General features: G+C 46.4%; 1 protein-coding gene across 9 annotated transcripts in view; it reads right to left on the bottom strand.

The window, feature by feature from the left end:
- Nucleotides 1-1,652: 1,652 nt before the first annotated feature.
- The window catches only part of Mark3 (microtubule affinity regulating kinase 3), an 87,852-nt gene continuing 74,882 nt past the window's right edge, over nucleotides 1,653-14,622 (bottom strand). For 2 of the 9 annotated variants that reach the window (XM_032908491.1, XM_032908493.1), the window contains exons 15-19: nucleotides 12,379-12,537; nucleotides 11,349-11,606; nucleotides 5,987-6,013; nucleotides 4,535-4,579; nucleotides 1,653-2,593 (exon numbers count right to left, since the gene is read on the bottom strand). In XM_032908491.1, the coding sequence (XP_032764382.1) occupies nucleotides 2,248-2,593; nucleotides 4,535-4,579; nucleotides 5,987-6,013; nucleotides 11,349-11,606; nucleotides 12,379-12,537 (835 nt within the window). In that variant the 3' untranslated portion in view covers nucleotides 1,653-2,247. The remainder of the gene's footprint in view (nucleotides 2,594-4,534; nucleotides 4,580-5,986; nucleotides 6,014-11,348; nucleotides 11,607-12,378; nucleotides 12,538-14,622) is intronic. The other 7 variants (XM_032908496.1, XM_032908498.1, XM_032908497.1 and 4 more) reach the window with 5 other exon arrangements.

Raw genomic sequence — 14,622 nt, 5'->3', positions numbered from 1 at the left:
CTCGCTAGAGAGATGAGCTTACTGTGGTTTCTCCAAGTGCTTGGATGAAAGGCACGGCACCATAACCAGCAGAGAGCAGGATTCATGGACTAATGGCTGGTCATAATTCCTAAAGAACAGCTTGGTGGCTCTGCTTTGATAAGTGGAGTCATATATGGCTGTCTAGTGAAGACACAGTGACCTACAGCACACATGCACATAGCCTCCATGCAGATCTCAAGAGAAGCCCACGTGTACCTGAACAGTACCCATTCTTCTGTGACCCTCTAAAGGATCCTTTAAAGTTCTGAGGGATGGAAGAGAGGCTGGAGAGTCTCTGCTTAGCAGGGCACAGCTGCAGCAGCACATCTCTCTAGAGGCCTGGATTCCAGGGACTCAGAGTAAGATTTCAGGGTCATGGGGCAAGCAGCTCCCGTACATTCAGAGTTGATGGTGCTTCCTTCTACTGTATGGCTGTCTGCCTGGCCGACTGACAACAGGGCGTCAGGACTGGATTCCAGCTCTCCCGTTTTTGCATCTATCCACCTGCTGAAGGTCCCGGAGCACCTCTCGTCCTTGTTGGCCATGTGCTTTCTTCCAAACCCGTTCTCCTGTTCTTCCTTCCCACCGAGCTCCTGCTGCTCACGCCAGGCACTGTCCCCTTTCTCCCTCACTCACCCCAGACCAATCAAAGGGCCCATGCGGCTACCTCACTGAGTGCCTGCAGCAGGTGCCCTGCTGGCTTCCCTGGCTTTTCTAGCTCTTTTTGGACATGAGGCCCAGTGGGCCGTCCTCACCAGTTCCCTTCCTCTTTTCGGTCCTGGAGACCCCATGCTCTGGACTCCCAAGCTGCTCTGCAGTGGACATCACACCATTTCCCACTGCATCCCACTCCAAGCCCTCACTTGTTTTGTTAAAAGTTTTTCAAGAGAGGGTGCTTCTGTGTAGCCCTAATTATCCTAGGACCCTCACTTCTTTTAAATACATGTAAATGTGGTGTGCGTGTGTGTTATAAAGTGCATGTGATACAAGTGCCCATGAAAGTCAGAAGTGCTGGATCCTCTGGACCTAGAGTTGAAGGTGACTGTGAGCCACCATATGTGATGCTGAAAATCAAAACCAGCCGTTGGCAAATGCGGTACATGCTCCTAACACGCAGCAATCTTTCCAGCACTGTTTTGACTCTTGCTGACTGACTGCTGCAGTCTGAGTTCTGAGGTCCTCATCCGCGTTGTCCTGACCGCAGCAGACAGGACAACAAACAGCCGTGACTTAAGCACTGGTCCAGATTGCAAGCCCCAGGCCACAACCACCTAAAACAGCACTCTCAATCAAGGTGACAACTTCTTTGTGTCAAGTTCATTTCCCCACCCCTATATCTACCCATGTAGGTGTTGGGGAGAAGCTGTAGGTGTGATTTATGTGTGAATCACAGGGAGGGTGAGGACTATCAGGTACCACACAGAAAAAAACCCAACTCAGTGAGGCCAGGGCCCGGCGTTTGCTCGCGGGATTGCACCACCCCCTCCCAGGGACCAGGAGGGCTGGGAGAAAGGGTGCTTCAGACCTAAGCTGGGGTGTGTGGGACGTCTGTGCCCAGTGGGAGGAGCAGCAGCGAGCTGCAGGACTGCCTGAGCTAAGGCTTCAGTAGAGCATTAGGAGACAGTGCAAGGTTTTACTGAGAAAAAGTGAATTTTTAATTATCTTGTGAATCTACTTAGAAAAACACACACAAGCAATGTTCACAACTATAAATTTAAACCTTTTGCACTAAAAAAAAAAAAAGCAAAAAAAAAAAATCACGAAACAAACACAAAACCACAGGCATGAACTGTAAACCTGTATTAATTATCAACTAGTCTTAAGGTTAATTCTTAGCAGTAATTCAGTATTTTCCTTCTTGGCAATTGTAATGTTTTAGCACCAAATGATCTCCCACAGAGGTACTAGTAATGCTGGCTGCCAGTGCGAGGAGACGGCTCCCACACAGCCATCCACTCACAGCACACACAGGGTCTCGTGGTGCAGACGGTGTCACACTCTGACCCCCAGGGCAATGGAAACAAGACAGAGGCACGGGGTCACAGACTTTAATGTAGTGCATTCGCAGGGAAGGCCAGCCTTCGCTCCCAGGCCCGCTCTCGTCCTCAGACTTTAATGTCATGATTTAGAAGATGCACGTTATTGCCTAAATATTACTCTACACATTTCCATCAGTGCTCTGGAAACACCTTCGCTTGCTACTTAATTTACACCATAATTACTGGGTTACAGCTTTAGCTCGTTGGCAATTTTGGAAGCAATGTTTTTGAAAGCGATGGACGTCCCTGATATCCGCTTAAACCGGACCCCATTCAGAGACAGTCTTGGCAGCTTACAGACCTCCATCTCCCACTGCACCAGGCTCTCTGCGTGCCCGTCGCCATGGACACAGAAGAGCAGGAAGCGCTCCCTCTGCTCATAGTCGCAGGTATTGGCGTCCAGCACTTTGCGGATCTCCCGCATCATGTCGCTGGGATCCATGGAACTAGTGGTTTTCATGCTCCAGGTGAAGCGCAGGGACCGAGGTTTGGCCTCTCTGTTCTCATCCTTTTGTTCCGAAGATACATTGCGACTGAAATGCACAGGCAGGGTGATTTTTAATTGCACTAGAAAAAGAACCTTTTTTTTTTTTTTTTAACCTTAGCTACTCATCAACTTCTTCAGCTCACACAACTGATCCCATGCACATTTACCAGAGGCACACACACACCTGTATCTCCAACCCTGAACATAGAGAATGCACGCAAAATTCTACCTGGCTGGAAAACGTCCAGGAGCCGTCTGTCCTGAGAATCTGTGAAATCAGGCAACAGAGTCCACTCCTGTACTTGGGCGGGTGCAGACCAGCAGCCTCCTGCTCTATCACACACGGCTTCTCTATTACTAATAGCTGTGCTTGCCCAATGAGCCGCCTACAGACACCAGTGCTCAGAGGTTGACTCGGTGTCCCCAGCTTAGTGTTGCTGTCCCTCAGTCAGAATCAGAGTGCACAGGAAAGCCATCCATTCTCCCTCATCACCATCTACCTTTTTACTGTTTCTCTCCTTTGTTACAATTCTAATTTCATCCTTGAAAACACCCAGGCCATGTTCCTGTGCTATCAGCTGCTCAGAAGCGAGAAAGAAGCCATGAGCTTGAGGTAATCTGAACAATAGTGAAGCCCATCTCAAGATGGGCAAAACCAAGCACTACAAAGACCCACAACTTAGATGATGTCATTTTAATGAGACAGAGGGAAATGAACTGCTACAGCTCACCCGTCTGTGGAGAACTGAAATGAGTGGTCTGCACAAGGTGAGGCTCAAAGCATAGCTAAATTGCTATGTTAGATACTCCACAGGCTACAGAGGCAAGCATTTTTGGGATCAGGAAACCTTATGTGAGGAGGCAGAAAGCAACACAAAATAATAAAATCCACCTTAACTACAAACAGTTTCAGGGTTGCTGTTTGCTTTCTTTGACAACAGCATCTCATGGAGCTCACGCTTGCCCTGACCCACTGGGCCTCCTGCTCTGCTTCCCAAGTGTACAAATTCTAGGTGTATGGACCATGACTCATGAGTTTTTTGGTTTTTTTTTTGTTTTTTTTTTTGTTTTTTTTTCCGGGGCTGGGGATTGAACCCAGGACCTTGCGCTTCCTAGGCAAGCGCTCTACCACTGAGCCAAATCCCCAACCCCCGACTCATGAGTTTTTGTTCTGAACAGAGATACTGCCACCAAATGCAGAGGTAGGAAAGTACAGAATGCACTTGAGACCCATCCGACTAGATCAGAGTGACGTGCTGAAAAGCGCTGGCCTTTACAGAGCACCTGCACGGCAAGCCTTGTCTTGCTCTATACCAGGAGGCAGGCAGGTGCCATCACCACCTTCCTGTGGTGGATGGGGCAATACATATTTGGAAAGGCAGCGTCTGCTCTGTGCTGGGACAGGCCTGGGAGGAGAATACCTCCCCACCTCCTCACCTCCACCTTAAAGGGAAGCCTACACAGTGCTCAGTGCCTCAGAGACAGTAGTCAAGCAGGAGGCATCAAGGAAGACTTTCACTGGGAAAGGTATCACCACAGCAGCCAGTACTGGAAAGAACAGCAGGAGGCCGCCTACCACTACAGACACAGAATCCAGAGCCTATCTGTGATTCCGTATTCACACAACAAGAGCTACATGAAACCAAAAGGCAAACACATAACTGCTATAATCATCATTTAAAAAGAGACGCCAACTCAGCCCTCCTGAGTGGACTCAAGGTATCAAGAGACAAATCTAAACTGGGGCTGAGGCTGCTTAGGAAGGCTGCCTTGGCACACTGCTGCCCTCTTATGGCTGCTGGGGCAAAAAACAGTGTCCTAGGTCCAGCAAGCAGAGTCAGCAGCCTCAACAACATTCTAGAACCAGAGCCTCGACAGAATCAGGCCCACTATTCTTGAATAAGCAGAAAGCAGCATTGGTCATGCCTGTCACAACAATGAGGTAGGACAGTACTTAGAAAATATTTGAAGTAAAGTCATCCCTCACCTTGAGCCCTCATATCTCCCGTTCCTCTCATATTCAGTTGGAAGTCTCAACGGACAGAACGGAGAAGCAAAGGATAAGTGGGAGAGAGAAAAGAAATCTTACAAATGGGTACATTGTATATTAAGAAAAACATTACACAGTGAATAAGCCCAGGCCTTTTTGGGTTACCGCTCGCTGAACTAATTCTAACTCCTCCTCCTCCTCCGTCTGACTCAGCTGATGATGTCCTCTGTGAGGACAGAGCTGTGCAGAGGCTGCACATTCAGGAAAACTGGGTTCCAGTGCTGCACTCATGGTTTTGGACTAGAGCTATTCTATGTTAGTGCTCTGCACAGCGCAGCTTTCATTTAGAAAGAAGTCAGTTATCAGCAGACTTCCACATTCAAATACAACAAATCTGTGAAATGAAAGTTAGCTATGTGGGAAGATGCCCTGAAAATCACCCTGGAGTGGCCCTTGGAACAAAGGCCCTCTGCAGTTCAATGACACCATGCTTCATAAACAGAAGAATGCAGCCTGGTCTTCTTGAGAGCGGCAGGCAGACAGGAACTGTAACTAACTCTCTCTCATCTTCCTTCCTCCCATTCTCTTGAGACAGGTCTCTTTTATGCAGCCTTTCTAGTCTAGAACTCCATAGAGCTCCATATGTAGCCTAGGTGGTGCCTGCCTCCCAGGTGACAGGATTAAGGGTGTGAGCCGTCACACTGGCTAGGCAGTAACCTTAATATCAGAGCTTCTGCCTTATGTGTGCACATTCCAAGAACATCAATATTTCTGGTCTCTTATTGTCAAAACCAAAGATATGAACCCAACTGGAACCTACTTACTATCATGCTCTAGTGAAACAATGGTGCGTGCTTCCTTCAATGAGAAGTGGCTAAGAATAGTTTGCTCTTCACCTCTCCAAAAATGCTAGCCATTTCTGCTGTGACGTGACCGGCCCTGAGTTTCTATATGAGATGAAACTGAGGGTTTTATGTCCATCTTCAACATCAGACATGGCCTGTGCCAACTCAATCCTCAGAAAATAATGGCAATGGCTAACACAATTATCACTTACCTTCTGCATGTCTGCGGCTACATCATTAACTGTACATTGATTACTGAGCATATCATCTTTAAACAGGAGCATGCTAAGTGCTATTAGTACCAAGACAGAATTATCTGGATGCTAAATCATTCTACTGAAGAAGAGTGCACAGGGCGTCATGCACAGGCCTTTGCTGAGTGGGTGCTGCGGTGCCTTTAAAATGCCCAAGAGTTAATCCATCTCTTTCCAGTTTCCTTTCAAGGAAATGAGGATTTAGTTCTTAGCAGAAAGTTTAGTTTTAAAGCAAAGGACAAAAATAACACAAAAATAGGACCAAAAGCCAAACCTGATGTTAATTGCAGGAGCCATGTGGGGAGGGTGGGGTGAGGCGTGAGGAGTAAGTGTATATATATAAATCCTACCTTTTGATAAACCTGAATGACATGTTTCTAAAAGAAATTAAGCCAAAAAAAAAATTAACAGAAAAGACTTGTACAAATTAAACAGAAAACCTAATTAATTATAGAAAGAATAGAAAAACCAAACAAAAACAAACACCAGGGCTCCTCTTCTGGCCAATACCAAAGAAAGCAACATTTGTTGAGAAAGTAAAATTATTGTAAACACTTGAGTGTGGTTTTTAATTTGAAACATAAACACTTGTTTAGTTATAGTAACTAAATTCATTACAAAATCTTTTACAATAAAATTCAGTGTTTGGAAACGATCATGAACACTGGTGTATGGTGGCACGCGCACTTGGGAGGTAGAGGAGGCAGGAGGATCTCTGAGTTTGAGGCTGGCCAGGTCCACAGAGTGAGTTCCAGGGCAGCTAGGCTCTACAGAGGAACCCTGTCTTGGAAAACAAAAGCAAACAAACAAAACCAAAACCCAGACCCCCAACACAACCAACCAAAGGAAAAGTTCTCATGACCACCACTCCACTGTTATTGACTCAGAGGCTGGCCTTGCGTCTGCAACCTGCTCCCACCTGAGTGCCAAAGTTACAGACTGTCACCACGCCTGCAAATTCAATGTCATCTAACGGTACTCTGTGGTGCACAGGCAATGCGACTATTCTCACGTTCCTACAGATCACTGTATAAGCAGAACTCCTGCCTTCTGTTGCATAAACACAAAAGCTCAAACTACAAGTCACCTAGCCAAGAAGAGGATCGTCATGTGTTGGTATGGTCCTCAATCTAGCTGTGGTAGAAGCATCAAGTGCTGTGAATTTGAGGCCAGTCAGGTCTATTAATACCAAGTTCCAGAGCCAGTGCTACATAGCAAGGACATGGATTTTAAAAAGGGGGTAGGGCTGGTAATTCTGCTTGGTAGTATTTGTGTAACATGCATGAAAACTCTGGGGTGGGGGTTGGGGATTTAGCTCAGTGGTAGAGCGCTTGCCAAGCAAGCGCAAGGCCCTGGGTTCGGTCCTCAGCTCCAAAAAAACAAAAACAAACAAAAAAAACTCTGGGGTTCATCTACAGTACTTCATGAAATGGTACATGACTAGGCACGTCTGTTTTTTTTTTTTTTTTTTTTTTTAAAGATTTAGTTATTTATTATATATAAGTACACTGTCGCTGTCTTCAGACACAGCCAGAAGAGGGCATTAGATCCCATTACAGATGGTTGTGAGCCACCGTGTGGTTGCTGGGATTTGAACTCAGGACCTCTGGAAGAGCAGTCAGTGCTCTTAACCACTGAGCCATCTCCCCAGCCCCTGGACATATCTGTCTGAAGGTAAGAGGATGAAAAGTACATGGTCATCCTTGGCAACACAGTGAGTTTGAAGCCAGCGTGAGGTACATGAAACCCTGTCTCAAACAACAACCAAACCACCCAAAACACAACAACAAATTTAAAGAGAGACACAGCTGTGCTGAACAGAGTCTGGCAGGAAAAGCCCAGTGTTACAATCATCATGGACACACACATATATTCAACAAATGATGATGCTAACAAAGTTTTTGATTTTTTTTTTCCTTTCTAATTTTTCCTTTTGGGTTTAACTTTGTACTACTTTTAGGGGAGTTCAAACTCTTGACCTGGGCATCTGTTACTGTGCTGGGTTCTAGTCACAGCTATTCTGAGTGCATGTAGCCTAGGCTGGACACATTGGCTTAGACGGGATAAAGGTATCCCATTGTAGTCTATGCTGTAGACAACTGCTCTCCGCATCATACAGACGAAACATGGTGCACATAGGACTGTGCATGTAAAATACTTTTAATTAGACCTCACATAAACGTATTATTTCAAAAAGATTTTCAGACTCCATCCTCCTCTCCCTGTGCTGGAGATCAAGCACGGGCCTTCTGAGTTACACCACTGAACTATACGCCAGGCAACAAGGTTGTTAAAAATATTTATTTATGTATTAGGTGTATGAGGTTTTGCCTGTATGAAGGTATAACAGGGCCCAAGGAAGTCACAAGAAGGTGACGGGTTCTGTAGAGCTGGAGCAGGAGTAGACAACCACCAGTAGACATGTGGGTGCTGGGAACTGAGTGGGTTTTCAGAAAGAGTAGTGAGTGTTTTACCCTCCAGACTCTCACAAAGTTTTGAAAATACATTTTAGTTCCTGATTTTCTAGGTAAGTCAAAAGTTACTGTCAGATAAAACTTATGTGCTTTTAATATTTCTTCCCTCAAACCTTACTTTAATATACAAATAAGGCAGAAGGAAGATAGTGGGAAACAGACTGAAGACCTACAATGTGCTTGGGATGATGTGGGCCAATTCGAGGCCTGTGTCTGGGCTGCAGCAACACACGGCCAGCAGGGTCTGGCAGCTTGGTTTATTACCTGTAGTGTGTTGTGTGCACCTGTACTTATGCATACATGGATGGCACGAGATCCTTCTGGAGTGACTGCGACTCACATTAAATGGGTATTGGGACTCAAACCCCTGTCCTCTACAAGAGCAGCATGGTGTTCTTACACATGGAACCACTCTAGGGTTAGAACCCCTGTCCTCTACAAGAGCAGCATGGCATTCTTACACACCGAACCATCTCTAGGGTTAGAAGATTCTGCCAGCCTGGGGATACAGAGGAAAATCTGCCTCAAATAAATAAAAAATAAAAAAAACTGGAGGTGGGATGGCTGGTCAGACTGCTCAGTGGTTAAGAGCACTAGGTCCTCCTGCAGATGACGTAACGCAACTCCGATCCCCAGTCCTACATGGTAGCTGAAAACTACCTGTGACTCGGATTTCAGGGAAGTCCAATGTGTATAGAGGCACCAGACACACGCATGGTGCACTGACATACATGCAGGCTCTGTAGACCAGGCTGGCATTTAATTCTCAAGTGTTGGGATCAAACGCTAAGACCCCACACTGCTCAGCCTAAAATCTCAACAGAAGACTAGAGGCAGCTATAAATTATAAAGTATGATGCAGAGGAGAGAGGCAAGTGGATCTCCATGAGTTCAAGGCCAGCTTGGTCTATAGAGCAAATTCTAGACAACCAGGACTATACAGAGAAACCCTGTCTTGAAAAACCAGGAAAAACAAAACAAAACAGTGGAGAGAGAAATAGGGAATAGTAGGGAATAGGATATTCAGATAGGTACGTACTCATTGTACATTCAGAAATATGTGTACTATTATAGGGCTATCATGTATAAAATGTACGTGATACAGATGTCACATAACATACAAATATATATGTATATATAGAAAATAACTGAGAGCCAGAGGACTTGCGCTTTCCCAGTACCCAAGCTGATTCCCAGAATCCACATGATGTCCCACAACTGTTCAGGACTCCAGTTCCAGGGGACCTGACACCCTCTTCTGTCCTCCTCCAGCATTAGGCATGAAAGTGGTACACAGACACACATTTGAGCAAAACACTTGTACACATAAAATAAATAAATCTACAAGAACAAAAAAAAAAAACCAAACAAACCCCAAAACCAAAACAAACTACATATGCCTAGCTATCTGCCTATGTATTTTAGCACAAAATAGCCTTCAAATATTAGCTGACCTGTCCTCTTCAAAAATATTTTGTTTTTGTTTTATTTTGTTTTGTTTGCTCTTTGCCTACTGTATGGCTGTGGCCCTCTTGTATGCAGTTCCCTCAGCCACCAAACGAGGGCACCAGATCTGTTACAGATGACTGTTGGACACTCTCTGAGTCCTCTGGAACAGCACACACTCCTAAGCTGTGAGCCACCACTCCGGACTGTGCACTTGGCTTTTGTCTTCCGGCACACGTGCTGTGTCAGCTGGACTGGGTCATCCCCAGGACAGTGGGGAAATCCCTGCGGACGTGAAGGTCCGGGCACACGAGGTAGGAACGCTAACTGTCTTAGAGTGCCGGGCATCTGGGCAGGGCTCAAGTGTGCCCAGTGATCTCTGTGGGGTTAGACTCAAGGCTCGACACCACTGAGTTTCAACTCAGTGTTGGAGATTGCTCATCCCTAGTCTGGAAGACAATGTAGGCTAAGCACATCTGCAAGGTACAGAAGCGACCTTCTCCTCGTTGAGTCTGGAGTTGGATACTGAATCCTTCTTGAAAACAAGAGTATCTTTATCTGAACAATGTTGGGAGGAAGCTCCAGAGTAGCCAGTGTGGAGCTACAGCCCAGCCCACAGGGGAGAGCACGTCTGTTCAAGCCTGGGAAATTGGAGGGACAGGTAAACCTGCCCTGTGCCATGAAGATCTATCTCCACGTGTAATGAGGAAGCACTTCTTCTAGGTGACTGAGGGAGGGGCTGGGGGCTGACGCCTTTACAAATGCTATGTGTGTGATACTCACCCACACAGTGTGCCTGTGTGAGTATGAGAGCGAGCACGTGGCCCACGGGAAGGTCAGGGACAACTGAGCCAAACCGACAACCCCATTGCAGCGCTGCCACTGTGCGCTCCCACTGTGCAGGGATCTGTGTTCATGTGGTGTGTGGGCAATGACCTTGGGGCTAAAGGACAGCACCAGGCCTTCTGCCTGTCACTCTTCACCTCACTCCTGCAGCGCCATCTTCCCTCCCTCCCTCCCTCCCTCCCTTCCTTTCTGTATATGGGACTTTTGCCTGCATGTAAGTGGCATCACATGCATGCTGTGCCTATGGAGGCCAGAAGAGGGCTCAGAACCCCTGGAACTGGAGTTGTGGCTAACTGAGAGCTTCTCTGTGGCACTGAACTGAACCTGGGATCTCTACGAGAGCAGCCTACCGGCTGAGCCGTCTCTATAGCCCCTATAATGGGGTCTTTAGTGAACCTAAAACTAGTGTAGTGGACAGTAAGCCTCAGCGACGCCCAGCGCTCTGGTCCTGAGCAGTCTTTGGCTACATGCTGATTTAGGAGTCGCTCTTACAGAGACACCTATACAGCTCCCAAGGGCTGGTATTTTAAGTCAGTGCTAGTCTTACAGTACCAAAGAGCAAAAAGGAGACAAGTAAGTGGGAGGGTTTTAATGATACTCAACTTATTAACATGGAAGAGAGAGATGGTTGTGGGTTTAGAGACATTCACAGTGGAACTGTTTTTCTTGGTGACTGCTAAGGTGCAATGGATGGTCGTGAGGACGGCGTGTGAATGACACAGACAATAACTGTAGTAATACTTCTTCCCAAGAGCTAGATGACTTTTACTATTGTGAACGATGCTGAGCCTACTTTAGAACTCTGAAAACCTAAAGTTGGAGACACATAAACTGGAAACACAAGAGCTAGGAGAAGAGCGGGAAGGACCCAGGCAGCAGCCTCTCACACTGGGAGAGCATTTGCTTCTTCTCTTTGTCTTTGCTGCAACGGAACAGCATCACTTACCTTCTGGTGAGTTTAGAAGTTAGTTTGCTAAAAAGATTAGTGGAGCCTCTGCTTCGCGTCTGGGACAGCGGTGTGGCTTCATGGGACAAGCTGGGTGAGGCTGGGGGGCCATTATATGTTGCGGTTCGCCGCTCTCGAGGCTGCCCATGGAAAGTGCTACGGCTGGCTGTGCCCCTTGGGAAGCGGATGCGATCTGGGGTTGTCGCACTGCTAATACTGTGTGTAGAAGCAACTGGAGTCCTCTGATCTGGAGTGGTGCTAGGAAAGCAGAAAGAGAGACATCTTTGTTCCCAAAATAAGACACCAGAGAACTTGTAAGCACAATATACCTTTCACAAAGAAAGTGAACTACATCAGCCATTGTGAACCCAGATCCACGGGGTATTTTACAGGACTTAGGAGCAAAAGTAAGCTCAGTGGGAAGGGATAGAAAAGGAACAGGAGGGGTTGGGGATTTAGCTCAGTGGTAGAGCGCTTGCCTAGCAAGAGCAAGGCCCTGGGTTTGGTCCCCAGCTCGAAAAAAGGAAAAGGAACAAAAAAAAAAAAAAAAAAAAAAAAAGGAACAGGATGAGAGACAAAGCTCAAGAAATGTAGGGGTGCAGTATATGTACATTTTCAAGATTAATATATGGTGGTGGAGAATAGCTGACTCAGCTTTCCCCACTACTTCCCCTTTAAGCTGCTCCCACACAGAACTAGACAAAAGGGAAGGCTGCATGTGAAGAGGAACAGCCAACCAAGAGTCTCTGGAAGCGCACACACAGATGGCGGGAATATGGAACCCACATGCTAACAGCAGGCTGGGGAGGGGGTTTCTTATACCTCTGTAGTATGCCAAGGCATGGAAACAGGCACATACACCCACACAGACACCACAGACACAATGAAACAGGATGTGCGTAACTGAAACTAGATGGAGGAAGAACACCTTGTGAACAATTGGAACGAAATCTTGGACCATAAAATCCACAGCACAAAACTAAGCAGCAGTGGGCAGACATTAGCTTCACAGGAATGTGCGTGTTCTTACATAGCCTTGAAGGTATCTCCTTCACTGTCTATTGGAGGTAACACCATCTTGGGGTGCCCAGAGGCTGACACGGACATCGACCTCTGATGTCTCAGCCGACAGGTAGATGTGGCACAGAGTGAGGCAGGGCTAGCTGCGTAAGCGAACACTTCTGTCAGGCTGGGAGAGGGTTTGGGTTCAGGCGGAGGCAGAAACAACAGTGTGATGGAACAGTGACCAAAGAGCAGCCTGCTGTCTAACACACACCCCCTCTCCCCAGACCCCTGCGGACCTCCTGAGATTAACTCACTTTAGCTCGTTTGGGGATTCTGGGACAATTGCTGACCTGTTAACTGGTTTTGCAAACAGCAGTTTAAAAAACTCATTTTCTTAAAGAAAACAACACTTTTACATGTTTGACTACCTCTATATGTGTCCTCCAAACTCTACCTAAAATAAAACACATCCTAAAGGAGAGATCTCCATATAAATGTACCGGTGAAATGAACTTGGCGCTAGCACATGGCACCTCTTACCTGTTCCCCTTTAAATGAATGACTAAGTCGGGGGCATCCTAGTTAGTATAATCAGAGCACCCTATGTCATTTGAACATCACAGTTCCGAACCTTCTCACCATTCAAGACGTTCACTCCTCGTAAAGAGCATGCAGGATTTCTACTGGGTGCAGAGGTCCTTACCAAGATAGGGCAGCTCAGCCTGTGGACTACTTATGGAGTGGGCATCACAGCGATCTAAAGCCTTCAGACATGCCAACATAGAGCAGTGCCCTAGGAACTGGTTCTCTCTTCACCTTTACATGGGTTCTGGAGATCAAAGTCCAGTCACTAGGTTTGTATGGCAAATGACAAACGCCTTTCCCTACAAAGCTGTCTCATGTGACTGCTCTGTCCAACTGCTGACAAGTTTTACCAACGTGGAAGGTAGCATCAATAAGTGCATGCAGCACATCAAGGAAAGAGAAAGCAGGAGAGGCTTGGCTTCTCCTCTGGAGAAGGTTAAGTAGTCTTAGAGACTTGAGAAGGGACAGGCTTGGGGGTAGAGCAAGAGGTGGTTGTTCTTCAAGAAGTAACTACAGGGGAGACTGGCCCAAAAGTCGAGGCAAGGTCTACAGGTTCACCAGCATGAAGAGAGCAACTGCAGATATTCTGCAACACTGACTGGATCCTCCCCCAGCTACAAGACCCATCTAAAGAAAAGTTGAATTCCTATTTTAATTATGAACTGTTTGGTTAGGTTTTTTATTCTTTTAGGTAGTGTGTGATGTGTGGTGTGTGTCAGTGACCAGCCTGGACACTCTAAGATAAGAGATCACCTGGAGCTGGAGCCGCAGTTCCACCAGCAAGTGCTCTTAACTGCTGGGCCATCTCTCTGGCCTACCACCCTCCACTCACTTTTTTGTTTTGTTTTTGAAACAGTGTCACCGTGTAGCTCTGAGTGCACTGGAACTCACTATGCCAATCAGGTTGGCCTCCCCAAAAGTTCTGGATTAGTGGTGAATGCTCCGCCATGCTCAGCCACAGATCTGTTTCTAATGTCTACATCAGGGTCTACACCTTAATTTACTGTTAGCTAAACTTTAAGTTGGTACAATCAAATTCTCTAAAACATTCTACTTATGTACGATACATCAATCATAAGGGGCAATATATTCTAGATGGTTGTCAAGTTGGTTGTTGTAATAGATCAAAATTACCTAACACTGGCTATAAATATTCTCATCTATAACAATCTATAAAGGAACAGAAGGTATACTACAACTTTAGAAGTTTACATTATTTTATTTTAAAGCAAGTCTCTAAGACAGCCCCCCCCCCTCGTTTCCCAAGCTCTGTGATTACACACATGTGCTGCCCTGCTTAGTCTCATGCAAAAAATCTAGTAGGAACAATGTTTTTCTCTTTTTTTCTTTTTTTTTGGTTCTTTTATTCGGAGCTGGGGATCGAACCCAGGGCCTTGTGCTTCCTAGGCAAGCGCTCTACCACTGAGCTAAATCCCCAACCCCTCTCCTCTTTTTTTCAAGACAGGGTTTCTTTGCATAGTCCCAGCTATCCTGGAGGTTGCTCTGTAGACCAGGCTGGTGTTGTATTCAGAGATCCGCCTGCCTCTGCCTGTCTAGTGAGCACCAGCACCAGCATGCCCTGCCCACCAACAGCATTTTCTTAACATTCAAGCAGAATGAAACCAGGACTCTACAAATTGTCCAGTGTTAACCCTACCCTGAATCATTCGGGAAGATGAACTCA

Source organism: Rattus rattus, chromosome 7 (assembly GCF_011064425.1).
Source record: "Rattus rattus isolate New Zealand chromosome 7, Rrattus_CSIRO_v1, whole genome shotgun sequence".
Classification (NCBI taxonomy): Eukaryota; Metazoa; Chordata; class Mammalia; order Rodentia; family Muridae; genus Rattus; species Rattus rattus.
Note: the sequence above shows the minus strand (reverse complement) of the source record. Positions and strands in the feature narration are given on the sequence as shown.